The 27,480-nt window shown below is 45.8% G+C and overlaps 1 protein-coding gene across 10 annotated transcripts; it reads left to right on the top strand.

Annotated features, from left to right (window-relative positions):
- Window positions 1-139: 139 nt before the first annotated feature.
- Window positions 140-22,827, top strand: PCMTD2 (protein-L-isoaspartate (D-aspartate) O-methyltransferase domain containing 2). Of its 10 annotated transcripts, none has more exons than XM_072735239.1 (7): window positions 140-268; window positions 1,420-1,472; window positions 5,126-5,456; window positions 8,868-8,970; window positions 9,911-10,082; window positions 17,072-17,195; window positions 19,937-22,827. In XM_072735239.1, the coding sequence occupies exons 3-7, from the start codon at window positions 5,150-5,152 to the stop codon at window positions 20,311-20,313; spliced, it is 1,083 nt and encodes a 360-aa protein (XP_072591340.1). In that variant the 5' UTR covers window positions 140-268; window positions 1,420-1,472; window positions 5,126-5,149; the 3' UTR covers window positions 20,314-22,827. The 10 variants fall into 10 exon arrangements, with proteins under 10 accessions (XP_072591340.1, XP_072591342.1, XP_072591339.1 ...); XM_072735241.1 differs by having other exon boundaries at window positions 155-268; window positions 1,423-1,472; XM_072735242.1 differs by having other exon boundaries at window positions 176-337; window positions 1,423-1,472.
- The last annotated feature ends 4,653 nt before the right edge of the window (window positions 22,828-27,480 follow it).

The following is a 27,480-nucleotide window of genomic DNA, read 5'->3' as shown; positions in this document are numbered from 1 at the left end:
CGGAGCGCCGCCCTCCACCACGCCCCGCGCCCGGCGCCCGCCCGCCCCGCGGAAGCCGCCCGCGAGGATCGCGCCGGGGCCCACCGGCAGCGCCGTTGCCCCTTTAAGTGCCAGGCCGGGGCGCACGCGCAGTCGGGCCGTTGCGCGCAGCTGCGCAGTGGGGCGGCGGATGTTTACGGCGGCGGCGGTCGGGGCGGCGGACGGGCGAGGGGCGCCGAGGAGCTGCAGGTCGCGGCCGGGCGGCCCGGTCTCGCGGCCCAGCCCGGAGGTAGAGCCGCCGCCGCCGGCCTCGGCCCGGCCTGCGGGGGCGGCGGCGTCTCCCGGACCCCCCCCTCCCGTGCGTCCTCCCCTCCCCCGACCCCGCGCGCCCGCAGCCCCTCCGCGGGCGCCCTCGTCCCCTCCCCGCCCCTCCCCTCCCCTCCCCTCCGCGGCCGGTTCCCCCCTCCTCCCCTCCCCTCTCCCCCCTCCTCCCCTCCCCTCTCCCCCCTCCTCCCCTCCCCCTCCCCCCAGCGGCCCTTAGCCGTCGCCCCTCCTCCCCCCTCCTCCGCGGGCTCCCCGCGCGCCTCTCCCTCCCCCCGCCCGGGTCTGCGACCTCTCCCGCCTCTGAGCTCCCCTTCCCCCTCCCCTGCCCTCTTCACCCCTTCCCCTCCCTCCCCTTCCCCTGCTCCTCCTCTCCCTCAACCCTCCCCTCCCCTCCCGCACCCCCCACTCCCCCACCCCCCAACGCCTCGAGGTGTCGCTGTCCTCTGCTCCGCCCCGGGGTTGTCCGGGGTTGTCCCCTGCGCCCCGGGGTTTGCCCAGCAGCGGCGGGGCCTCCCGGGGTCTGTGTCCTGGTGCCCGGGGCTTACGCGATCCCGATCCCGATCCCGATCCCGATCCCGATCCCGATCCCGATCCCGCGCTTGACTGCGGCCGTGCAGCCAGGCCCTATTCACGGAGCAGGAAGGTGCGGGGCCGGGGGCGCCCGGGGGCTCAGCCGCGCGGCCTCCCGCCCTGGATCTTGCAGTTGTGAGTTCCAGCCGCGTGTTGGGTGTAGAGATTACTTAAAATTAAATCTCTAAAAAAAAAAAAAAAAAAGGAAAAACCAACCCGAAACCAAAACAAAGCCGTAAAGGTAGTCCTTCCACCCTCGGGATGCCCAGGCCGACCTCGGGCGCCCACCGCCCTGACCTCGCGCCCACGGCCCTGACCTCAGGCTGACCTCGGGCACGCAGGGCCCTGACCTCAGGCTGACCTCGGGCCGACCGCGTGGAGCCGGGAGGAGGCCGGAGGCCGCCTGGGCTGGGCCCCCGTTTTTCCCCCGTGGGATGTGCCTCCCGAGTGGGTGCGTGCTCGGTCGGCCCTCGAAGGGGTCACCTACGTCTCCGCCTCCCCTTTGTCCATCACAGGCCTGTAATGGTTTTCTTTTCTTTTTGGCAGCAGAGTGGCTGAAGTAACCAACTCCACTTGGGTGTCATTCAAGGATTAGTGAAGTAAGGTTCCTATAAACTCAGACCTTGTGGCTGTGCTTGTGACTCCGCTTTACAGGTGGAGGAGGGCACCTGGACCCACTTCAGCTTGTCCCTGGCCTGGGACATGCTGGGGGCGGGGGTGCTCGAGGCCGGGCCTGAGAACAGTTCAGGCCTTGAGTTCTAGGTGTCAGGAAGCTTTTCTGTGTTGAGTAGAACTTCTCGTCACCTACTGTGTCTCACCCACCCAGCTTTTATCAGGTCCGGGAACAGTGTATGTATACGTGGCTGCCTTTCAAGTATTTGAAAAAAAAAATCCCTCTACGTGTGTTCCTTGCAGAGTTCTGGTTTTCAAGATGAGTCTGTTTCTTCTCTTATTCTGCCGGCAGGAGGTGTGGCTTGGGTTCTGTTTTCTCGGGGCCTCCATCAGTTACGGGTGTGGTTGGACCGGCCCCTATTGTTAGGATGGAAAGACAACTTTCAGCGACAACCATCAGGAAACTAAAAATAAATAAATAAATAAATAAACAAACAAACAAATAAATAATTGTTTATTATTCACAGAACCTGGAAATTTTACGGCATACGTGGGCCCACCAGTGACGTGGAGGGCTGTGAAGAGAGCGCTCAAGGGAGCACAGGCCTGGGGTTCTGCTTGTATTGGGGTTGAGGGTGGGAGCCTAGGGCTTCTCAGGCTTGCTATTTATTGGGGACTTAAAAGCAGAAGAGGGGATTTAAAGCATGGGTAGAGAAAAGACAAGTGTCCCAAAAAGTCTCTCATGGAAATCCTCTAAGATCTGATCTCAAGCAAAGGACGCTCCGAAGGGAGGTGGCCTGACTCTTCATGGCGCTGAGTGGCAGGACACAAAGTATTTATTTCTCACCAATCAAAACTTGAGTCAGGCACTCGTGTTACAGAAAAGAGAAACCTTTCATGGCTTACGCTACAAGATCCTATTCCCCAGCTCATTTTCCACATGAAATTCCCTTGTGCATATTTCCCTTAAGTGATACTCAAGTTGGAACATGGCACTCCCATGTTTGTCTGACAAACCCAGCGTAGACTGGGGTCGCAAACACCCATTACGGATTCAGGCTGTACTGGCCCAGCTATGGCCTCCTTGGTTGGGTTGTCAATCATGAGGCCTTCCCATGCCCGCTGCTGCCCCCCCCCCCCCCCCCCCCCCCCCCCCCCCCCCCGCCACTGTGCTCGGCAGTTGGTTTTGGAAGGAGCAGTACGATAGTAAGGTGTCCTGTGGGACAGTTACCCAGAGTGGCGAATTACATTGAGGTTTACAAAGTATGATCAAGTACAGCATCCAAAAATTATTTCCCATTACTTGGAACAATTGGATTTGACTAGATTATGGATCCAGATTTGTTTTGGCAAGGATATCTTTGAACCTGGGTGGGTCAGTGACAAGTAGTGATGGCGTTCAGTGTGAGGGAGTGATAGATGACCTGGCAAAGTTAATATTCTCAGACCCCGTAGATGGTGACACATCCTACCAATGGCAACAGAGAGGGCGACCACGTTGTTAGTCTGTCATTTGGGGCAAAGATTACCAACATGTTCGTGTTACAGAAGGTTTCTCCTTTGGGAATTTTTTTTTTTTTTCCTTTGGGAATTTTTAAAAGCTGCATTTGGTGTGGGGTAAAGAATGGAGGCCTTTGGCTAGACAGTCCTGGGTTTGAATTCTGGCTTTCCCTTAGCACACAGGTGTGTGATCATGAGCAAAATAACTGCTTGGTCCCAATTTACCTCCATGACCTCCTGTGACTGGGAGATTGTAGCTCTTTTTACTAAAGTTCTAGCTTTTGCATATGAATAAACTTTCAAAGTGAAGTAGAGTTGAAAATAAGTGATAGATGACTTAGTAGAAAATAAAATTTATCCAATCTGTAGTTAGTGTTCGCTTTCCAAAGATGGAATGATGCTATTGAGATGGGATGGTGGAGCATTATGCACATGAGATCCACCGTGGAAGCCGTGTGATTTCCAGGCCTTTTTGTAAATAGACCTTTAGACAGCAAACGCAACTCCACTTTTAAATGGTCACCTAGATGTAAGGTGACTGTCGGAGACTAGGGATGTAGACTGTAGCCTCAGAACTAAGTGGCTTATTGAAGATTAAAGTTGACCTCATTAGCACTTTATCCCATCGGCTGTTAACCGGCTGTGGACCATAACCTAACAAGGGCTCTGAAACAACTTGATGAGGTGAAAATCTAGTAATTAGACCATCCTGGTGATTTGGAAAGCATATTATTCAGCTCTAAAATCTTGATGAGAATGAACTGTTCAACCATTAAGTAGAAGAGCGTTTATACTAAGCCCCACGTTTCACATACTTTATTTGTTGTGAGAAGCTGAAGATTATCATGTGTTCATTTCTATTCCTGGGAAAACCTCTCCCATCGCAGTTGCCAGTAGTGTGTGTGGGGTATGTGTATGGAATCTCTTCCCCCAGGATTTATGATTCTTGTTCTGCTGTTTGAAATCCAGAGGATTGTGAGGGGGAGCACAATGATAGACTTTGTAGTAATAAATTATAGTACGTTATTATGGAAGTCCTGAATCTGAAAATGTGTCCGTCTTTGTGAAGCCTGGTGTTTCCTGGTTTTCCCAGCAATTTATATCAAGTGTTTTGTAAAACATTACCATTTTATGTGAAGTAAAATCATTCTTTTGGAAAGAGTTACATGGGGTACGTATAAAATTGGAGAAGATATTTTTATGGTTCATGAAGATGAGGTCCCTGTGAATTAGTTGGAGGCACATTGTATGTTAGCAGGTGGCTCAGAGGGCATCACATTGTTGCTTTTTCTTCTTGAAAGCAGTTGGGAAGAAGGTAAGCAATGTACCTTTTATTGTTAAAGAGGCAGAAAGATTGCATGACGTATACTTCCAAAGTGGGCGTAGGATTCTTGTAGCAGCTATAGCCTGGAAACAGATTTCGTATTTGTTACAAATAAAATGTCACCATTGGTCTTTTTGGGTAAGAGTTTTGTTAGTGGTGTTTTTGCCAGAAATTTGTATATCCAAGTGAACAGATTGGACGTATTCCTTGACCTGGTATTTATGTGTCTGTGAGGGTGTAGAGTTGTCAGGTAAAATTTAGGACACCAGTTAAATGTGAAATTTAAATAGTGAGTAATTTTATTGTTTGTTGTTTATCTTTATTTCATTTTTTTTTGCTTTTAAAGATTTATTTATCAAAACTCATCTGTAGCATTTGAAATATTCAAAGAGAAGTTAACACCATATGTATATTCTTTTTATGCTTATATCCAGTGACTTTGCTGTATGTGAATATATCCCTGTTGAGGCAGATTTATTTTAATTCTAAACACCTGACTTTGTAGATTGACAACTTGTAGTAAAATACTGAATTCATACTTTAATGATGTTTTCAGTTGTCGAATATGCATTAGCTACCTCAAGTTCATTTGAATTCATTTGATATTATTAATTACAAGCTTACTTCTGGATGGAAATAATAGAATTTCATATTTAACTTTTTCCTTCTGAATTTGGGCAGGTGGGTGCTGACAAAATACATCCCATCTGTGATATTTTCAGAATTCAGAATTTGAAAATGGCATGTTACTAGAACTTTAACTGTTGTGCTCTTACCGTCGACGTAAATAGCTTTTTAAAACATTTTTAATTACAGTATTGCCTAAGCGTGATCTTGAAGATGGGAGGTGCTGTGAGTGCTGGTGAAGACAACGATGAGCTGATAGACAATCTGAAGGAAGCGCAGTACATCCGGACCGAGCTAGTAGAGCAAGCTTTCCGAGCTATCGACCGCGCAGATTATTATCTTGAAGAATTTAAGGAAAACGCTTATAAAGACTTGGCGTGGAAACATGGAAACATCCACCTCTCGGCCCCTTGCATCTACTCAGAAGTGATGGAAGCCCTCGACCTGCAGCCGGGGCTCTCCTTCTTAAACCTGGGCAGTGGCACGGGCTACCTCAGCTCGATGGTGGGGCTCATTCTAGGTAAATCTGCGGGGAGTGTGGGAGAGACGAGTCTGCTGGCAGTGTTTCCTCTGTAGGGACCTTGTCTCTTTGCCGTTGGCCTTCTGAGCCATGGTCTGGTTCTGGTATCGTTTATATGGAGTCATCGGTGGGCTGGTGAAGGGGGGGCTTCAGGTTTAGGAGGAGGGACTCCTCTTCCCTCCCCGCTGCCACCGGTACCTCCACTGCCTGTGCAGCACACCCTCCTTCTGGACAACAGAGCACCTCAAGAATTGTGTAGATCGGGGCCTTACAGTGACTTTTTTGTTTAATACAATCACCCAGCCTGCCTTGTCACTCTTTCTGTAAACTAAGTTTAAAATTCCCTGGAACTTAAAAAAATAAAAAAATAAATAAATAATAAAATTCCCTGGAACTTAAAGTTCTTCCCGGCAGTGTAAATAAATTCCAGGGATGGAAAGAATTTCACAGTTTTTGCCTCTTTTCCCAAATAAGTTGTAAGGCTGCACATGGGAATTGGCTTTTTTTTTTTTTTTTTGAAATTGGCATTTTTGTTATTGAAACAACAGTACCAGACAATTGAGGGTTTAGGTGTCTGCTTTTAGAGTAGAGGTAGAACGGTTTTGCCAGAGGAGTAACGGGCTCACCTGTGCTTTAAAAGATTTCTCTCAAGAGGAAGCAGGGCTGGGACTGCTGCAGCATCTGTGAGAGAGGGTGGCATCCAAACTGCAGGTGCAGGTGCTAGATGTCCTGTTTTTAGTCGTCACCATGGACGCCACCACTTCATTTCTTTATGGTTGTTAGAGAAAATCTTAACTGTAACAGTTGATTTTTGTGAGTATGGAATCAAATTTTTGGTTCTTTATAAGTTTGAAGACTTTGGTGAAGTTTTGAGACTGATCATAAGTCTTTAGGCTATAGATTGTTATCCTCGAATATATAGGTTTATTTGTGTTTTGTTTTTTTAAAGCTAAATACTTTTTGAACTTAATTTGTCTTGGATTGAGACTGCTTTGGGAACAGCTCAGGTTATGTATCATTGTGGACTTAGGGAAGGGTGATTCCCTCCAGTGGGGCAGAGAAATTGGGGGAGCTAAGGATGAGATGCTGTTTTGGGGAGACTACGTTAGAAATGCTATTGAAAAGAACTGAGATGCTCAGTTCTTACAGTAAATGTGAGGTGACCTGTTGGCACTTGACATTGCCTAGGAATTAGAAAGAAATGGCTTCTCTTCTCTGAGTCCCCTGTTTGCTGGGAATGTAATTAGATGTTGAGATGGGGAGAGATCTAAAGGAAGGAAGGAAAACTTTTTGGGGGGTTGCAGTGGATACTCTGTAATGCTGTGATGTATTTTAAGGAGGTGACTGGAGTTTCCTTTCCCGGGTAGACCTCTTGCATTTGCAGGGAGGAGGCTGCACGCACTGGACTGGCGTCTCTGTCTGGATACCACATGTTCTGGGCCACCCTCCCCCGTTTATTCCGCCTTCAGCATTGCTTCATGCACATCACTCCAGAGCTGATGTGAGGCCTGGAGTCTGATTCTTTTTTGAACCCACCTTCCTTTCTGCCTGGCCCTGAACTTTATCCCTTTTGTCCCGCACACGGCTGACCTGAAAGTGCTGTGAGATTAGGGAGTGGAGTGCCCTCCCTGGAGGGTGGGGGGCACGGGGGGCTTGCGGTCTGGCTTCAGTGCCATGGCCCTCCTGTGTCAGTTCTGACTCTTCCCGTGTGCTCCCTCCCCTCATAGTCCTCTTTTTATTGGGGTGCATTGGGGGCTATGTGTTATTGCTCTATTTGGTGTTAACGCTTTTTGGGGATAGGAGCTGTGTTTTCTATCTATTATTAGAATTAACTGCTTAATAGGTGTTGATAAAGGGTAAGGGGCTAATGAAACTATGATGACTGAGAAAGTAAAGGTGCTGCTAGCTAGAGAGCAGTGGGGATGAAAGTCAGGGACTTGACAGAGGGTCTTGAAGTTGGATAATTTGGATTTGATGTTGTAAATAGTGAAAATGTGACTTCTCAGGTAGGGTGTGTTTTAATCAGAGAATGTTTTAGCAGCAGGTGTGCCTTTGACAGATGTTGAGGGAGGAGAGCCCCAGATGAGTTGTCCAGGTGGTGGAGAGGGAAGCCTTGGCCTGGGGTGGCTGCTGTGCTGTCAGGGGACCAGGTAAGCCCAAGTGGCAAAATGTAAAGATACGGAAGCACAGATGGTTGCTTATTTTCTAGTATTTCTGTTGGACTGTAGGGTTAGGTGCTGCACTGTGACTTCAGTGTATCTGTCTAGTAAATAAGTTTTACTTGCCCTGTTGATTTTTACATGGAGATATTTAAAAATTGCTGTGTAAGTTAATCTGCAGTAAATGAACAAGTGTGAGGTGTGGAGCTTGGTGAATTGTTCTGTAAGTATTCACCTTCATACAAGCACCACCCAGAACGAAGTATGGAGTAGAATCAGCATCCCAGAAGCTCTCATGCTGCCCTTCTGCCTCCAGGGAGGAGAGCGCTGCTTTGTCCTCCATCATCACAAATAGGCATTGCCTGTTTTTGACCTTCATATAAATGGATTCCCACAACAAAGAGACTCATCTAAGCTGTTAGTAGATCTCACCCAGAGGCAGTTTTATATGGAGGGAACACCTTTACTCTTAAGTGGGCTTGTAACTTTTCTCACCAATTTATTGCCGATTATTGATAAATTTCCTTAGATATAAAAAATGTTTCATTGTAACTTGGCTATATTTTATTTCTTTTGTTTAAATTTTTTTGAAGACCTTATTTATTTAAAAGAGAGAAAGTGTGTACATGAGTGGGAGGGGGGCAGAGGGAGAGCAGGAGAGAGAATCTGCAGCGGACTCCAAGCTGAGTCTGAGCCTGACATGGGGCTTGAACCTGTGACCTTGAGATCATGACTTGAGCTGAAATCAAGAGTCGGACATTCAGTTGACTGAGCCACTCAGGAACCCCAGTTATAGTTTTATTTTAATGATTATCAAAATAATTGTGTCCCTATTTGTTTTAGTGACCTTTTGTGGAACATAGTCCTGAGTACAGTTTCATTTGGAAATACATTTTTCTTCTTCAATTTATTAGTAAGATCTTGAATTATTGGTTGTAGATCTTGGCTTTTTTACGTCTTCAAATAATTCTTTAACAGTTTGAGAGCCGAGTGACCCAGGCTTAGGAAAGCTGTGGAGTTGGTAATTTCAAAGAAACCAGTATTTACAATGTGATGAGCATAGTGTACCCTGCATATTTAAAGATTAGCTTGAGTGATTTAGGTCTGATAATGTGGTTAGACCTCAAAATCTCGCGAATTTCTTCATGTAATTATACATGCTGAATCTGGTGCATTGAAGCTGATAAAATAGAAATAAAGAGTAAAATTCTTGCCCTAGTTCTAAAAGTTTTCTTATTCTGAAACATTTTAGGTCCTTTTGGTGTGAACCACGGGGTTGAACTCCATTCAGATGTAATAGAATATGCAAGGCAGAAGCTGGACTTCTTTATTAGAACCAGCGACAGCTTTGACAAGTAAGATCAAATACGACCCTTGGATTGCTGTGTGAATTACAATTTAAAATTTTTATTAGATGGGAGAAATAAATTTATTAGTGTTCATATACCAGCAAACACAATTCAGCTTTGGCAGGAGAACCAGGGGTATATGCATAGCTGTCCTAATTATTTTTTAAATATTTTGTGCTTTTAAGGGCTTCAGGTTCTTTTTAACTATGATACCAGGGAAAGGTGATTTTTCACCAACATAATAAGAGAAGGAAATAGAATGTTCATTTTACTTAATTTTCATGTTTCCAACACAGGAAACATTTTATCACCTAATAGTTTCAAAAACAGAATTGTTGGATTTGTCTTTAAACAGTATATATAACTACCTCTTGCCATTTTTATTTAAGGCATTAAAATTCTTATTTTGGGGTTTAACATTTTTTAGAAATACCAAGTGTAGTCTTCTTTGATTTTACTTGTTTTTATATTTTATTTTTTTAAAGATTCATGTGTTTATTAGAGAGAGAGTGCATGTGCACACAAGTGCAGGAGTGGGACAGAGGGAGAGGGAGAGAGAGAATCTCAGGGGGACTTCCTGCTGAGTGTGGAGCCCGATACAACACTGGGCTCGGTCTCATGACCCTGAGATCATGACCTGAGCTGAAAGAGTTGGGTGCTTAACCAGCTGAGCCACCCGGGTGCCCCTCATTTTACTTGTTTTTGGTACCTTAAGTAAGGTAATGATTTATAAAAAGAGAGTAAAGACAGTGATGATTGGAGGGTAGATGATTTAAGCCTGGATCATGTTTATGATGTTCACTTTCATAATAGGAAGTCTGGCTCTGTCAGTTATATCACTATCGGATTATTCAAGGAGAACATAACCTGTGGTTAGTATAGATTTACTGTATAGACTTGCTACAGGTGATCTATTCAGTTATGGAAAATATTTTTTTGCTTTTAGATTTGACTTCTGTGAACCTTCCTTTGTTACTGGCAATTGCCTGGAGATTTCTCCAGATTGTTCTCAGTACGATCGTGTGTACTGTGGGGCTGGTGTGCAGAAAGAGCATGAAGAGTACATGAAGAGTCTTCTCAAAGTAGGAGGCATCCTTGTCATGCCACTGGAAGAGAAGGTCAGACCCCTGTCATAACTGACACGCTTAACTGTTGGCCAAGGTCTGTGCCAAGAAGTTGACATACATTTTTCCTTGCGTTCCTCATGACCATTCCCTCCCCCTCACAGATGAGGACATGGGCAGGGACAAGTCACACAGATAGCCTCGCTTGGGCCAGGGCACCCTGGAGCCCGTGCTGTAAAACCTACCCCTCACCCCCTTCTGGCTCCTTATCTCTCCCCCTTTCTCTCCCACCTCCCTCCCTTCCCCCACAGCTGTTCTAGTATGGTTCTTTTATTGTTAGAATTACATATAAAAATCATGAGAGTAACTCTATTCTTATTGTTAAATTCTGTGACAGTGAGTGTTACATAGGAGTCCCTTTCTTAGGAGGGATCTCATCTCAGTCTGTTTGGTCATGCATGTTTCTGTATGTTGTTGCTATTGTGCTTCCTTGAGAAACACACGTCGTAATCAATAAGAGGATGAATCAGACCCGAATTGGTCACCAGGAATAATGTCTCCATCACAGAGAACTAGGGAAAATGGAAGTGATAAAAATTAGGAGACTGTACATTTTTGTGTGATTTTCTGCAATTTAAAAATGTTACCACTTAATTTATTTTGTTTAAAAAGTAATCATTCATTGTAGAAAATCCAGAACGTATAAAATTGTTCACAATCCCCACCTTAAGCCATATTAGCGTATGATTCTTATAGTTTGTACCCTTTTCCAAGAAGGTTTAGAACTTACGATGTTTTACTAAATTCATGAGATAATTTTCAGCCATGTGACATTCCAGGTCATCATTTTGAGTGCTTATATAGTATCCTGTGGGTTTGTTGACCATAGTGTGTCCTCTGGCTCCTGGAATTGCACGTGAGGCTGCATGTGTCATGTTCTGTTACTTACTGTTACATGCAGGCAGTAGTGAATATCACTAAGGAAAGCAATATTTTTATCCATAAGTATTTCAGTGTGTATCTATAAAAGATAAGGGTTCTATTTTTTAGATATCACAAAACCATTATTAACTTAAAAAATTACCAGTCATTTCTTGGCTAGCTAGTGTTCAGATTTTCCTGATTGTCTCAAAATTTGTTTGAATAGCTTATTTGAATGGGGCTCCATTTAAAATTGCAAGATGTCTTACATTTCATTGGTCCTTCTCTTTTTTCTTTTTAAAGATTTTATTATTATTTATTTTTTAAAGATTTTATTTATTTATTCACAAGAGATACACAGAGGGAGAAAGAGAGGCAGAGGCGCAGGCAGAGGGAGAAGCAGGCTTCATGCAGGGAGCCCGACGTGGGACTCGATCCGGGGTCTCCAAAGATCACGCCCTGGCGCTAAACCGCTGAGCCACCCGGGCTGCCCTAAAGATTTTATTTTTAAGTAATCTTTGCACCCGGCCTGGGGCTTGAACTCATGACCTGAAGAGCAACAGTTGCACACTTCACTCGCTGACTGAGCCAGCCAGGAACCCTTGGCTTATATATCTCTTAAGTGTTTATAACTTCTCCTTTTTTTGTTCTTCACTTTTTCCTTACAATATACTTGTTGAAGAAATCGGGTCATTTGTCTTACAGAGTTTCCTATAGTCTGGATTTGGAGATTACACAGCCCTGTGGTGATATTTTACATATTCTTTCTGTTGCCTATTTTCACTATAAATTGTTAGTTGGATCTAAAGACTTGCTTAGTTTCCAGTTTGACTTAATTTTGGGGGGAGGAGGGGTGCAAGAATACTTACCAGGTGTTACACCTCCATAAGAGGCATATCATGTCTGTTGTTTCTCTTTTCCCGACGCTGTCGGTGCTATTGTGGTCCTGATCCATTATCTCATTAAGGGATGCAGAATAATACATTCTGATTCTGTCACTTCTCTTCATTTAGTACCTCAAATTATTTTTTCTTTTAATTTTAATTCCAGTATAGTTAACGTACAGTATTATATTTTAAATGTATAATACGCTGATTTAACACTTGGATATGTCACTCAGTGCTCATCAACATCTGTGTCCTTTGAACCCCCTTTACCTCTTTCCCCATCCCCCCCCACACTCACTTCCTCTCTGGTGACTATGGGTTTGTTCTCTGTAGGTATATTTTTTTTGGTTTGTCTCTGTCTCTCTTTTTTTCCTTTGTTCATTTGTTGTGTTTTTAAAATTCCACATGTGAGTGATACTAGTGGTATTTGTTTTTCTCTGACTGGCTTATTTTGCTTAACCTTATACCCTCTAGCTCTGTCCATGTGGTTGCAAGTGGCCAGATTTCATTCTTCTTTATGGCCAAATAATATTTTATTGTGTGTATACACACACAGACATACACAGACACATACACACACGTCTTCTTTATCCATTTGTCGATCCTTGGACACTTGGGCTGCTTCCATATAATGGCTACTGTAGATAATGCTGTGATAAACATCAGGGTACACATATCCCTTTGAATTAGTGTTTTCATATTCTTTGGGTAAATACCTAGTGTAATTGCTGGGTCGCAGGGTAGCTCTATTTTTAACTTTTTGAGGAACCTCCACACTGTTTTCCAGAGTTTGCATTCCCACCAATGGTGCAGGAGAGTTCTTTTTTCTCTGCACCCTCACCAACACTTCTTTCCTGTGTTGTTGATTTTAGTCATTCCGACAGTGTGAGGTGGATATCTCTGTGGGTTTTTTTGTTCTGTTTTGTTTAAGATTTATTTATTTTAGAGAGAGAGAGAGCATGAGCAGGAGGGGCAGAGGAGAGGAAGAGAGAATCTCACGCAGACTCCATGCTGAGTGAGGGCTCGGTCTCATGACTCTGAGGCTATGACCTGAGTTGAAACCAAGAGTTGGATGCTCAACCGACTGAGCCACCCAGGCACCCCTCATTGTGCTTTTGATTCGCATTTCTTTGATGATGAGTGATATTGAGCATCTTTTCACATGAGTGTGGGCCATCTGGATTCTTCTTTGGAGAAATGTGTATTCATGTCTTCTGTTCATTTTTAAATTGGATTGTTTGGTTTTTGGGTGTTGAGTTGTATAAGTTCTTCATATAATTTAGATACTAATCTTTTATCAGATATGTCATTTGTAATATCTTCCCCCACTCAGTAGGTTGTCTTTTAGCTTTGTTGGTTGTTTGCTGTGTAGATGCTTTCTATTTTGATGTGATCTCAGTAGTTTATTTTTGCTTTTGTTTCCCTTGCCTCAGGGGACCTATTCAGAAAAATGTTGATACAACTGTTGTCAGAGACATTACTGCCTGTGCTCTCTTCTAGGATTTTTATGGTTTCAGGTATCATGTTTAGGTCCTTAATCTATTTCTTGTCTTTGTGTCATCTTCCCTTTCTTTCATCAGTATTTTATAATTTTCAAAATAGAGGTGTTTCACCTCCTTTTTAAGTTTATGTCTAGATATTTCATTATTTTTGGTGCAATTGTAAATGGGATTGTTAATTTCTGTTTCTGCTGCATCATTATTAGTGTATAGAAATACAGTGGATTTCTGCACAATGATTTTGTATCCTGCCACTTTATAGTACCTGGAATACTTAATGTAAAGAGAAACACTCTCATCAATTATTTGGTTACCCTAGGTATACTTTATAAGGAGAGGCTGGATAAATTCTGATTCTTAAGCTCTGTTTATCAGTTTCCTCAATAAGCTGGTTCTCTAGCATCAGTTAAAGGTGGTGGATAGGAAGATTTTGTTTGATTTCTACTGGCGGTGTGAATTCATGGATATAGACATACTTAATATTTTAATCATTGTATGATTCTTAATGAAGCTTAAGATTTCCTATCTTGGTCAGTAGGGCTCTTGGGCTCTGATATAACCTCAGTAGTTTTGTTACTTGCTGGTGAGAAAAGATGTTCCACACTCATTTTGTGTATTTTGTACCACAAAATTAGAATTAACCATTTTTGAGGATCCTTGTTAATTTTAAGTTCAGTGGGAAATAGTGTTTTTAGAGGGCAAAAGTGGGGCCTTTGTGGGAATCTGTGAGGCTGGGTTAGTCGGGTTAGTTTTTTCAGTGGAACTCTGGAGCTGGGAAGTTCACCCCCATACACACGCACGCACACACATGTTTTTGTTGGTTTGGTTTTTGGACATGAAACACAGCATGGGTTTATATTGGTACTTGAGCTCAGATGTAGGACCAGAGGGTTTTTCTGACTTCTTCTGTCTTACAACAGCATCACTTGTATCCCATACTGGAAGGCTGGGTCTCTCACTGCCCTCAGATTGCCCGGATATTCTCCTGGGGATGTACAAATTCATATGTTTTATTTATTTATTTTTAAAATATTTTATTTTATTTATTCATGAGAGACACAGAGAGAGAGGCAGAGACATAGGCAGAGAGAGAAGCAGGCTCCCTGCAGGGAGCCCGATGTGGGACTTGATCCCGGGACCCCAGGATCACACCCTGGGCCAAAGGCAGACGCACAGCCACTGAGCTACCCAGGCGTCCCAAATTTGTATGTTTTAAAGTCACTGGAAATAATGCTTCCCTGTGAGGTTACACTGCCAGCCTGACTTACAGCTTATTTGTTTTCAATATTTAGGGACTTCCATTTTAGTTTTTATAACTTTGTGAGATATTTACAAAATTTCAAAATCTAAATAACGAATACTCACATAATTTTTAGATGTATGTGCCCTCCACTTTACCTGTAGGTAACCACTTTGTTTTTGGTCTATCTGTTTGTTCAAATAATATATAAGCAAACACACTTTTTTTTTTCAAACTCTACTCAAGTGGGGCTGCCTGGGTGTCTCAGTGGTTTAGTGCGGCCTTCAGCCCAGGGCATTACGCTGGAGACCCAGGATCCAGTGCCACTTCGGGCTCCCTGCATGGAGCCTGCTTCTCCCTCTGCCTGTGTGTCTCTGCCTCTCTCTCTCTCTCTGTGTCTTTCGTGAATAAATAAAGTCTTAAAAAGAAACCCCAAAAACTTAAGTGAAGATATGCACGTTTTTTCCCATTCCATGTATTCATCCAAACATACGAAGTAAGAATTGATAGTTTTAGGTTTTATATGTCATTTATTGTTCATTTTAAGTATTTGATGTTTGGCATAAATAGAAATTCTTTTTTATGTCTATATTTTGTTTATTTAAAAATGTTCTTTGTTGGTATATGAGAATGTGATTTTTTTGATGAGTATGTGGGTTCTTTCTACCCTTTTGCTGTTTATAAGTAGTGCTGCTTTGAAGAGGCTGTGCATAGACATGTTTGTGGATATTCTTTATCTTAATCTTTGTCTACACCCATGACCTCTTTCAGGTGCAGTCTCAGAAGCAAAAGTGCTTGATTAGACTCTGTATTTTAACTTTCGCCTACTGCCTTTCCAGAGGCTTTGCTCTCAGCAGCACAGGACAGGAGTCATCCATACCCTTGCCGACAGCCAACAGCTTCTTGCTATCATTGTTGTAGATGGCAAGGCTAGATGTCCCCATGTTTGCTCTTCTTTCTCAGAATATTGTTTTAAATACGTCTTTATTTAAATTATTATTAGTTTTTAAAAGATTTATTTATTTGATATATATAGAAAGAGTCCCGGAGCAGACTCCCCACTGAGCGCAGAGCATGGAGCCAGATGCAGGGCATGATCCCACCACCTTGAGATCATGACCTGATCCGCAGTCAAGAGTTGGCCACTTAACCGACTGAGCCACCCAGGTGCCCCTTTACTTAACTTATTTTAGAAATCTTTGTTGTATCAGAAAAATAAGTCAGACACTTTATTGGAATTGTGTTATGTATATATTAATTTGAGGATCATAGACATATTTTCAGCATCCATCTCCTTGTCTGGAACATGGAATATGGATTTATAGTTTTCCTTTAGGGTTCACACATTATTTATTGATGGTTTTTAAATATTTGATGTTTATTATAATTAGAACTTCAGCTTTAAAAAGATGTTTTTTAAAAAGAAGTTTTTGGGAGGGGGGTGCCTGGATGACTCAGTTGGTTAAGCATCTGCCTTCGGCTTCAGGTCATAATCTCAGAGTCCTGGACTTGAGCTCTGCTCCGTGGGGAGTCTGCTTCTCCCTCTCCTTCTCCCCCCACCACCCCACTCCCTCCCCCTGCCCGCTTGTACTTTCTTTTTCTGAAATGAATAAATAAAATCTTAAAAAAATTAATTAAAAATAGTTTTGCTGGTACACAAGAATGTGAGTGACTTACTAATGTTTATCTAGTATGTGACTACTTTAATGCTTTCAGTTCTAAGATTCATGACATAGAATCATAGTTTTTAGAGGATTTGCTGGCTTAGGTATTTTTAGACAAGAGTGTATAATCTTAACATGTCAAAGCCAAGCAAAAATAACACCGTGACCTGCTTGGGCCTTTCAGAAACTGGTACCATCACACAGAACATACAAGAGGGCCATGTTGTCTAACTAGGTTCTTTGGTACCCCTAATACTGTGACTTGTAAGAAATGTTTTGATGACCTTCACTGCCAGTCTTTGTGTTGTGGTGATGTCACATAGAAACTCACCCTCAAGGAAGTCACTGTGAAACTGCAGCAGTAGCCGCTGTTGGCTATGTGGTCACCTTGTTGCAAGAAGATCTTTTTGTTTCTGTCCTCCAGAAACAATGGCCTGAGGTCCTTGCAGGTGGTCCTGAATGTGAATGTCTTTAATGACTTTGACTTTAGAACACCCGTCAGCCCCTTACTGTTGGCACTGACTCTTGAGGAGAACCCAGGGAAGTTGTCTCCTCTGATTGTCTCTTCTTATCCTTTGACTTCTTTTCTTTAACATACGCATTTCTTGTAAACAAATTAGGTCTGGAGGCTTTGAGCATATTCAGGCAAAATGTACTTGCAATAATATTAATACGTTATGTGTACTTCATGTCACACCACATGTGGGGCCACTTTTGTCAGGTTATTTCATAATTAGCATATCTGTGTTTTTTTAGTTTGTATGTAGGAATGATTAAATATAAAGTAACAGTAGCCAGATCTTTGAATATTCTCATTTTCTCTCTGGGGCAGTTGACTAAGATAACACGAACCGGTCCTTCTGCTTGGGAAACCAAAAAGATTCTGGCTGTTTCTTTTGCTCCTCTGATCCAGCCTTGTCACTCAGAGTCTGGAAAATCAAGACTTGTCCAATTACGTAAGTACAAAGAGCCTTACTTATCTTTTAGATCTTTTTAAAAAATCGCATTAGTTTTGAAGAGAATGAAAAATTATAAGGAGCTGTAATGAGTTTTCAGCCTGTTTTAGGTTATTTTTGCCTTTTAAATCTGCAGGAATTATTGCTGGTCATGAAAAGCAGAAGACTCCCATGAGAGGGAGTTAATTCTGCTGTGTGGGGAGGTGTCACAGAGAGAGTGTGGTTCCAGCACCACTCAGCCAGAGGACTCAGAGTGATGGGGACCCTTTTCTCCTTGGGGCTGCCTTGTGGGGTACATGTTTCAGCGGGTCTGCGGTGTGTGGTAGGAGGCTTACCCTGGAGTCTTACCTGGCTAGGCCGTGCCTTCAACTCCTTCCGGATGCGGGCCCAGAAAGAGCGAACAGCAGGGCCAGCATTTATCCAGATACTGTTTTGTAATTTAAATAGAAATTTACGCAGCAATGAGAATTGCAAATGATTTTATTTAAGGTAAAGCTGTTCAGCATGGATTCTGCATTCTGATCATTTAGAAAATTTGTAAAATGCACGAAAAGGGAAAAAAATTCACCACGATCTTACCACCCAAAGATAATACATGTTGGCAAATTCCTTCCAGTATATTTTTTTTTAATTTGTGAGGAATCATTTATTAGATAGTAATGCTCTGCCTTGGTCTCTGCTAAGTGGAGGTCACATGCTATATAGATGCGGTCTGTGAAATGTGGTAATGAGTAGCAGTGGAATACCGAAAGGGGCTGAGAGGGGCCAGGGAGGGTTTGACAGAAGATGGGACATTTTGGGTGAAAATGAAGTCTCTGAAGAGAGAAGAAAGGGAGAAAAAGCATGAGCAGAGGCTGATGGGGGACTTTGCACATGCGTGCTCCGTGGTGTGGTCCAGGTGGGGGTGTACAGGAGAAACTAGCCCACTATGTAGGTTAGACTTGAGTTTATCATGGAGGCTGTGGAAAGCCGCCAGATGTGTGGTGCTTCTGTCTTCTGGATGACCCTGGTGGCCGAGTGGAGGGTGAATTTGTTGTGTTCCCTGGGAATCTCCCCAGGAGAAGCTAACATAGCTCGCAATCAGCCAGGGGGTGGCCTTGCAGAACATGGCCCAAGTGTCAAGAGGTGAGGCCATAGTTGGTGCATCCATGAGGCTTCTTGGGTGTTTGGTTGAAGACAAGCCTCTTGGTGTGAGCGCTTGATTGGGTCTGGGTGAGAGTTACGACAGCACGGAGGGTAGTACCCTGAGATGCCAGGTTTGAGGCCAGAACTTTAGAGCGAATGCTGAATGATAAATAATCATGATGTTGTTTATGGTTCCTGAGGTGAACAGTCCAGTTATTTGTAACTTTGTCTTCCTAGGCCAGAGTTTTCTAAAGTAGCAAAGTTGTGTCCGTGGAGGCAGTGGCAACTATGGTGGAAGGGATTTTGGAGCAGGCACATAGGGTCTTTCTGAGGAAGGGTGTAGACCTAGGTAGATGTGGGTCCCAGGGGGGCTCGGGACTCCAGTCAGGACTAGATCAGAGCCTTGGGGGCCGCTGCCCAGTGTCTGTTACTAGAACCACAGCATGGATGTCAAAGCAAGGATTGATAGGCACACAGTAGGGGAAATAGAATCAGCCCCCGAGGGAACATTAAAGCCGAGGTGGAGGGAGAGCTGGCAGGAGAGAATTGGGCCAAGTCCGTTCCCTTCCAGCGGCACCTGAGGGAGAGCCAGAGAGGCCAGCATTTGCTGGCCGGAGGTCTGGCCACCCGTGAAGGAGTCAGTTCAGCAGACTGAGGGGTGAGCAAGGAAAGGTGGGTGTAGTGAGCAGAGAGTCATGGTTGTGGTGCTGCGTCATGGGGCAAGTGCTGGAGCCTGTTTTGGACAACAAGGAGGAGACAGTTGAGCAGGAGAGGAGGCCTGGTGTGGACACAGGGAGAAGGTGCCGAGAGCTCGGGGCCCCGGTGCTTCCCAGGGCTCCTGTGGAACAGGGAGCATTGCACGGGATTCTGTGTAGGCCTCTCTGATATGTATTAACTGTTACAGTCAACCTACGAGTCCTCCCTGTATTGTACATGGTCTTCTTTTTGGGGAGAAGTTAGGTACTGGAGGGGAAAAAAGTGATGGTGGCTTTGAGTATACTGTATTTAACACACAACTCCTAATCCCTCCGCATTCAAGACAAAGCTCTTGTTGTCATGTGTGTACCCCCTGCATTAAATTGAGCTGGACTTTACCAGATTTTATTTTTCCTTAGTAGGCTTTGGAGTTTTTGTACTTATTAAAAATGTTTTAGATTTGCTTTTCTCTAATAAGAAAAAGGAACAAATACTCAATTTGTAAAGTACTGCGAAAATGTAAAGATAGATAAAAGAATTCTGGAGGCCTACGTTCTCTGTGTTCCCATTGGATGAGCTTGAACCCAGAATCGAGTACAGTAAACAGAGTCATGAGCCTGGCTGTCCAAGAAGCAAAGTGCTGCAACCCAGGATTTTCTTCTGCTTCTGACTGATGAGACAAACGGACTTTCTTCCTTTCCTCATTTAAGTTTGGGGTCAGTCTGTTTGAAAATCCCTTTTGAGAAGGACCACGTGCATGCACGTTAGAGCTGTGATTGACATTAGCCAGATGCTCCCCTGTGCTCGCGCTGTAAATAGCCCCGCGAATGGCAGTGACCGGTGGGCTTTCCAGAGTCAGGACCCTGTCCTGTGTGGGTCGCTCACACACGAGGTTGACATTCTCCTCCTTTGCTCCACAGCGCCGCTGGCCGTGCGAAGCCTCCAGGACCTGGCTCGCATCGCCATCCGGGCCACCATTAAAAAGGTCATCCGTCAGGAGACGGTGAGCAGTGGCGGGAACGGACTGAAGAACACTCCCAGGGCCAAGCGCAGGAGAGTGCGCCGCCGCCGCATGGAGACCATCGTCTTTTTGGACAAAGAGGTATTTGCCAGTCGGATCTCCAGCCCCTCTGATGACAACAGCTGTGAGGACTTGGAAGAGGAACAGCGGGAGGAGGACAAGGCCCCGCCGGAAACGAAGCCAGCCCCGCCAGTGAACTTCCTGCGCGAGAAGGTCCTGAGCCTCCCCCTGCCCGATCCCCTGAAATACTACCTGCTGTACTACCGAGAGAAGTAAGTCTGTGGGCACCGATTGGAGGCAGAGCCGAAGGCTGTGCCCCTCGCCCTCGCCGGGCCACGTGGGCACATGCTGTGGGGAAGGAGGTGCGGTCCTCTCCACCTTTCTGTTTTCAGTTTGTTCTTGGTTTTCCTCTAGAATTCCCACTCATTGGTATCATTTCAGCAAACATAATCTGACAAACGCAAGGTGCATAGGAGAATGTTTTCTCAAAAGGGAGAGAATCTCCTGGAGAAGGGTGTTTGCTTTTTGCTCTGGTGAAACTGACCTCTGCGCGCAGAGACCGCTTTGGTGACCGTCTCCCACCCAAGACACACATGTCTGCGTTACTCATGAAGCAGTGAAGTTGAAAGTAACCTGTGTTGCTCATAAAATGTGAAAGAAAGCACAAGTTTGCAAGTGTGTAAAGTCTTTCCTGGGTGTGACACACCTGTGTCCAAGTTAGAACTTTATAGTACCAACCTCCTAATTACTGGCGCTGAGCCCCACTCACCCTTTTAGTTCTCTGGAGGGGGGAAGATTATTGAAAAGCTCTCCTTTATTTTAAATGAATGTGATTAAATCTTAATGTGAGTTGTCGATTGTAATTTTAAAAGAAGGAAATTGTGATGGGGAGGAGGAATAAAAGTATCAAACTGCCAGATGTCTCTCTCGAATTCTGAAATAATCCAAGGAATATTCTCCTGACACCTTTTCTTACCTTTAGAAGAACGAGTGGCAGATAATTCCTTAGAATAGACTCAATGAAACAGGTGTTGTGTGTAATAAGCTTTTACCCCAAGGGTAGGTAGGGATGACTGGTTGACCCAAGCTTGAATATGCTAATGGGCACCTAAGGCATCGATGTGCTCCGTCCTCAAAACAGGTGGAAAGTATTCGTTAAAAATGCAGGAACTGCATTGGGGACAATGTTACAGACAGCCTGTGCTTTTTTAAAACTTCAGTTGGCTATTTTTCTGTAATCACATTAGAGTACTGATTAATAGATTTTATCTTTTATAATTCTGGAGAAAAAGACGTGTTTTCTAATTTTTCTTAATAACAAATATGTGTATTTTAGTAGCTCCATTGCGTCAGAATAACGGTGACTTGTGAAGCCTGCCTTCTCCAGGCCCTTCGGGTGGAGCGCGGTCTGTGTTGACCAAGTTCTGGGTTAGAAGAGGAGGCCACCTGTCAGTTAGATGGCAGGATGTTTTCAAGTTACATTGGTCATTCCAAAACATTGGTTCTTTTCAAACTCACTTTTTGTACCCAAAGAAAAGAATGGTGTAAGACGTTAACAGGAAACTCAAACTCCGAGTGCTGATGTAGGGTCAGTCATGACTAGTTTTATCCCTTAGCCTCTTGGATGTTGCTGAGCTTGAGTGTCTCTCTGGTTTCACCAGCTGAACTGAGTTCTGGTTGTTTATTTATTTATTTAAAAATTTTTTAAACCTTTTCTTCTCTCTTAAGTAAGTGAGTCATTTTTTCCACAGGATACTGTGTGCATGCGTAGCTGGGAAAACATGTCTGCTGCCCTAGATTTGAAAATGTAACCCTTTGTAAAGACAGTTACTTCGTGGTCGTTTTTAACCTGGCTTTTAATTGAAGGTCAAGCATCCTTGTCTCAGAAGCGCATGGTTTATGTTTACTTGCGGTCACTTCTAGTGTGCACATCTTTGCTGACATCATTCTAATTGATATGTAGCAATCTCTGCAATACGTGGACATTTGGAGCATAATGTTAAATACATGATATTTGTGAAATCTGTTACACCAGGTGAGGTGGCTTGACTAAGTTTTTTAACCGTATATGGATTTTATTTTTTTTTAAACCACATTTGCTTTTATGCTAGACTGTAAAAACTCTTCATAATGCATAAGACATGTTTTTCCCTGTATATGTCAAACCTTTCGTAACATTTGTGTTTGTATTTACATGTTGTCATTTTGTGATGTTTAAACCAGAATTTGGTTAAAAGTTTATATAGATATAATATATGTGAAATAGTTTGGTGTTTATCTTATACATGTAGAGAAGAATTATAAATGGGTTTTCCTGGGCTGAAGGGCCCCTCACCAGAGTCCAGTATGATGCACTACTACTGCTATCTGTTTCCTGACAGATGTGTCGTCTGTAACCCCTATATTGTAAACCACATTCTAGACAACTGTTGACTTTTATGTTTTGAGAAGTATGTATTTCTGTATGTGATTTTTGTCTTGAAAGTAGTAAAGCCATAGACGTGCAAAGGAAATATCAAATGTATAAATATCAAAGTATGTAACGTAAAAATCAGCTGTGTATGTAAAAATGCTTTTGCCAGTCTGGACCTTTTCAGGGAATTAATGCCAGAAATTTCAAACAAAGATTTCAGTGAGCAGATATACATTGGATAAATAGAAAGGGTATCAATAAACATAGTTACGGCACTTCAGCCTTCTTGGCATGGCTTGTGTTTCCTGTGTGGGATTGAAATTCTTGACTACATATTTTCCAAAAATCTTTAAAAATAAACTTTTTCTTTATTACAAGCTTGTGTTTTCTATCACTGTGTTATTGCCTCCTTCTGTACCATGCTGATATACTTAGGGAAGACACTTATTTTTTTAAAAGATTTATTTATTTATTTGAGAGAGAGAGAGAGGGCATGTACAGGTGGGGGGAGGGGTGGAGGGAAGAGGGAAAGAATCCCAAGAAGACTCCGTGCTGAGCATGGAGCCCGATGCGGGGCTCTGTCCCATGACCATGAGATCATGACCTGAGCTGAAACCAAGAGTCGGATGTTTAACCAGCTATGTCACCCAGATGACATTATTTTTTAACTAACGCTTAGTTTGAACGGCAAAATGGAAAAGCGGTAGCTCAGACTCCATGAGACTACGTGTCTCAAGGATGTTTGTGGTTAGCTTTTGGGCACAATTTTCCTATTTTGTAAAAATGTTGAAAGATAATTGGGTAAATGGTAACATATTTTCCATGGTAGCAAGGGATGAGGGTTAGGGTGCCGGTGAGAATTTAGGTTTAGGGCTGGATTTAGGGGGTCAGGGACCAGGTGCCAGGGCCATGTGTTAGCCAGGATTTGGGGACAGAGTAAGGGGTAGTGTTGAGGATCAGACTGCTTGCTGATTGTTTTAATCCATTTGGACTGCTAAAACAACTTTTATTTTGGGTGGCAAAATAAAAAATACTGTTTATTAACAGTATAAATTCATTTCTCATAGTTGCTGAGGCGGGAAGTCTGAGATCCGAGTGCTGACGTGGTTGAGTGAGGGCCCTCTTCGTAGAGGCACATTCCTTGTATCTTCACATGTAGGGAATGGCTTAGGGTCTCTTATAAATAGGGGGAAAATCCCATTCATGAGGACTCTACCCTCATCTCCTAATCACCTCCCAAAGGCATCAAATCAGGCATTAGGATTCCAACATGTGAATTTGGGGGGAACAAACATTCAGACCATAGCACTGGACCTTTTATATTGGCCTTTACTCTTTTAAAAAAGCTGTATTTTCCCAATCAAGGTACTGGAATGATGGGCTCTATTTCAGTTGGAATTTACAAATTCTGACCCTAAATAAGCAGAACACTAAATTTCAGAGACTCCCTGGATTTGCCCTGAGGGGCTACACTGTGAGTGGGGTGTGTCCTATGCTGTAGCCTAGCGGGGAGCAGGGTGTCCTGACCCTGGCTCTGACCCCAGGGAGAGCACGCATACCCCGGCCTCAGACTCAGTCCCACATCTCCATGAGGACCCGAGTGGGCCCCAGGATATACTTGGAGCTTTGGGACAATTTGAGGCAGTGAGGACAAGGCTGGGAGAGGGCTCATGCTGGCATCTCCAGTGAACTTCAGAAGAGCCCTCCCCAGTGTCCTCCTAAAACCTAGTAAAAGCTGACCTCCACTTTGTCTCTTTGAATGTTCCTATGGTTCACCGTAGCTCACTTGTCCCAGATCGCAATTCTTCTGCTATTTGCTATTCCCAAATAAACTTATTTTACTGCTAACATAACTGGTATTTACTGTTACACCGATAGTTTTTCTGTGGAACCACCTGTATCCATATTAGGCTAAAGAGGAGTTTATTTTTTAAAATTTTTAAAAAAGATTTTATTTATTTATTCATAGAGACACACAGAGAGAGAGAGAGGCAGAGGCACAGGCAGAGGGAGAAGCAGGCTCCATGCAGGGAGCCTGACATGGGACTTGATCCAGGGTCCCCAGGATCAAACCCTGGGCTGCAGGCGGCACTAAACCGCTGTGCCACCGGGTCTGCCTAAAGAGGAGTTTAATACTGGGGTCTCTAAAACCTGATCCATTGTCACATGGATATTGTAATCTCCCTTTGCTCATCTCTAACTCTGCGCTCTAACAGTGCTGAACTGGGCTCCTGCCACTTGTCACTTATTTAATTCATTGCCGGATTTCCTATGACAGATATAACTGCTTCAGCATCCTTGGCTACACCTTGGGAAAGAATCTTATAAAATAGAGTCCACTGTTTATGTGCCCTCCGTCTACACGTTCTGGTGATTTCTGAAGTTGCTTAGGTCAGCACCCGGTGCCCACCACCTACAGTGAGCTTTTCCATACATTTCTAATACAGTTAGCTTATTTGTCGCATGCTGTGTTCTGTCCTGTGACAATCCCACATCCTAAATAATTTAATTTGAATAATTATGATGTATGCTCCAGGTTATAAAAAATCTGTGCGCTTTGGCTAATGCATCGTGGTAGACATCCACTGCTAAAGTATCCTACGGAAGACCTCAGACCCCAACCCCATGATCCATTTACCACCTCTGTAGTTTTGCCTTTTCCAGAATGTCCTATATACCGGGCCATACAGTGTGTAGCCTCTTCAGACTGGATTCTGTTGCTGAGCAGCATCCGTGTGGACTCCTCCATGTCCCCGAAGGGGGGTGAAGGCTCGTGCCTCTCTGCTGCTGAATAGCATTGCCCTGCACGCGTCGACGACGCAAACGAGTTTACTCTTCCAGGGTCTTGGCTGAGGCCGCTTCTGCAATAAAAGATGAACAGGAGGGATCCCTGGGTGGCGCAGCGGTTTGGCGCCTGCCTTTGGCCCAGGACGCGATCCTGGAGACCCGGGATCGAATCCCACGTCGGGCTCCCGGTGCATGGAGCCTGCTTCTCCCTCTGCCTGTGTCTCTGCCTCTCTTTCTGTGACTATCATAAATAAATAAAAATTAAAAAAATAAAATAAAATAAAGACCTTGCTAATTTAAAAAAAAAAAAAAGAACAGGAGAGAAACATGTTTATAACGTGGTCACATCCTTTGTACGTGGGAGATGCTCAGCTCCCTGAAATGGCCCCAATAATCCCTTTAAATACCGTCTTCAGCTAAAGACCAAGGCGGCCTGTCGGGGAGGCTGTTGGACCAAGGACGGCGCGCAGGGCTGAGGTCGCGGGCAGGTTTCGCTCAGGCCTGCGGCAGCCCTGAGGGGCCCCGGGACTGTCCTCCGTCCTCCTGGGGCCGGGAGGGGGCTGCTCCGCACACGGGGGTTTCCTTATACAAGTGACAGCTTCCGCTCGGTTTGCAGAGTCTCCGTTATCTGCTGTTTCTGAGAATTAATTAGCCCCAAGCAAACCTTGGCACAGTGTGAGGTGCGCCACAGCGAGCTTATGGATTCACGTGCCGGGGACCTTCTGAGTTCGGAGGCATTTTAGCCATCGTAAGGGCATCTCCCTGTCCTCAGGGAGCTCGGCCCCCTCAGGACCCGCGCGGAGCAGGTGGGGGCGCGTCCACGCTGACAGGAGCCCCCTCAGGACCCGCGCGGAGCAGGTGGGGGCGCGTCCACGCTGACAGGAGCCCCCTCAGGACCCGCGCGGAGCAGCTGGGGGCGCGTCCACGCTGACAGGAGCCCCCTCAGGACCCGCGCGGAGCAGGTGGGGGCGCGTCCACGCTGACAGGAGCCCCCTCAGGACCCGCGCGGAGCAGCTGGGGGCGCGTCCACGCTGACAGGAGCCCCCTCAGGACCCGCGCGGAGCAGCTGGGGGCGCGTCCACGCTGACAGGAGCCCCCTCAGGACCCGCGCGGAGCAGCTGGGGGCGCGTCCACGCTGACAGGAGCCCCCTCAGGACCCGCGCGGAGCAGGAGGGGGCGCGTCCACGCTGACAGGAGCCCCCTCAGGACCCGCGCGGAGCAGCTGGGGGCGCGTCCACGCTGACAGGAGCCCCCTCAGGACCCGCGCGGAGCAGGTGAGGAGACGCCGTGCCCACAGGCCCCGCGGAGGATGGCGCGCTGCACCGACGCGGGGTTTCCGGGTGGTGTTTGCCGTGACCTGGGGTCCTGCACGGGGCCGTGCCCGGGGCCGGGGCGACCCCCTTTCTGGGCTCGGGATCCCCTGGGCGGTGCGCTCGGCCGTGTTAGGCGCCACACGGATTCGGGTCCTGCGGCCCCTCAGGCCGTCTGCAGCCCGGGAGCTCCCGCCGCCGCCGCCGCCTGCAGGGTCCTCCCGCGTCTACACCACTTCGGGGCTGTTGGCTCCGTGCGCGTGACCACGCCGCTGGGAGGTCGGCAGGACTGCGCTGACTGCGTAGACGGCCTCGGGGAGCGGTATTTTCACAGCATCGGGTCTTCCGGTCGCCGAGCACGGAGGGTCCCCGTGGCGCCGTGTCGCCCTGGGTGTCCCCGGGGGTGCGGGTCGGGGAGCAGGCCTGTCACCTGTTCATTATTCCCTGGGGAGGGAGGCAGCTGGGCGGCGGTGTCGGAGGAGCGTCCTGGAGCAGCAGGCTCCTCAGCGCCGGGCTGCGGGGTCAGGGTCTCCTGGGGACCCCGTTCCCCTGCTGCGGCCTGTCGCAGGCGTCTCTGCTGCGGGGTCCTCCTGCTGGGGCCTGTCCTGGACATGGGGCGGGCTCCCCTCCAGCTCCCCTCCAGTCCTCCTCCAGCCTCCCCCCAGCGTCCCTCCAGCCTCCCCTCCAGTCCCCCCTCTAGTCTCCCCTCCAGTCCTCCCCCAGTGTCCCCTCCAGTCCCCCCTCCAGCTCCCCTCCAGTCCTTCCCCAGCCTCCCCCCCAGCCTCCCCTCCAGCCTCCCCCCAGCCTCCCCTCAGGCCTCCCCTCCAGTCCCCCCTCCAGCCTCCCCTCCAGCTCCCCTCCAGTCCTCCCCCAGCCTCCCCTCCAGCCTCCCTCCAGCCTCCCCCCAGCCTCCACTAAGGCCTCCCCTCCAGC

Source organism: Vulpes vulpes, chromosome 14 (assembly GCF_048418805.1).
Source record: "Vulpes vulpes isolate BD-2025 chromosome 14, VulVul3, whole genome shotgun sequence".
In the NCBI taxonomy this organism is placed as follows: Eukaryota; Metazoa; Chordata; class Mammalia; order Carnivora; family Canidae; genus Vulpes; species Vulpes vulpes.
Note: the sequence above shows the minus strand (reverse complement) of the source record. Positions and strands in the feature narration are given on the sequence as shown.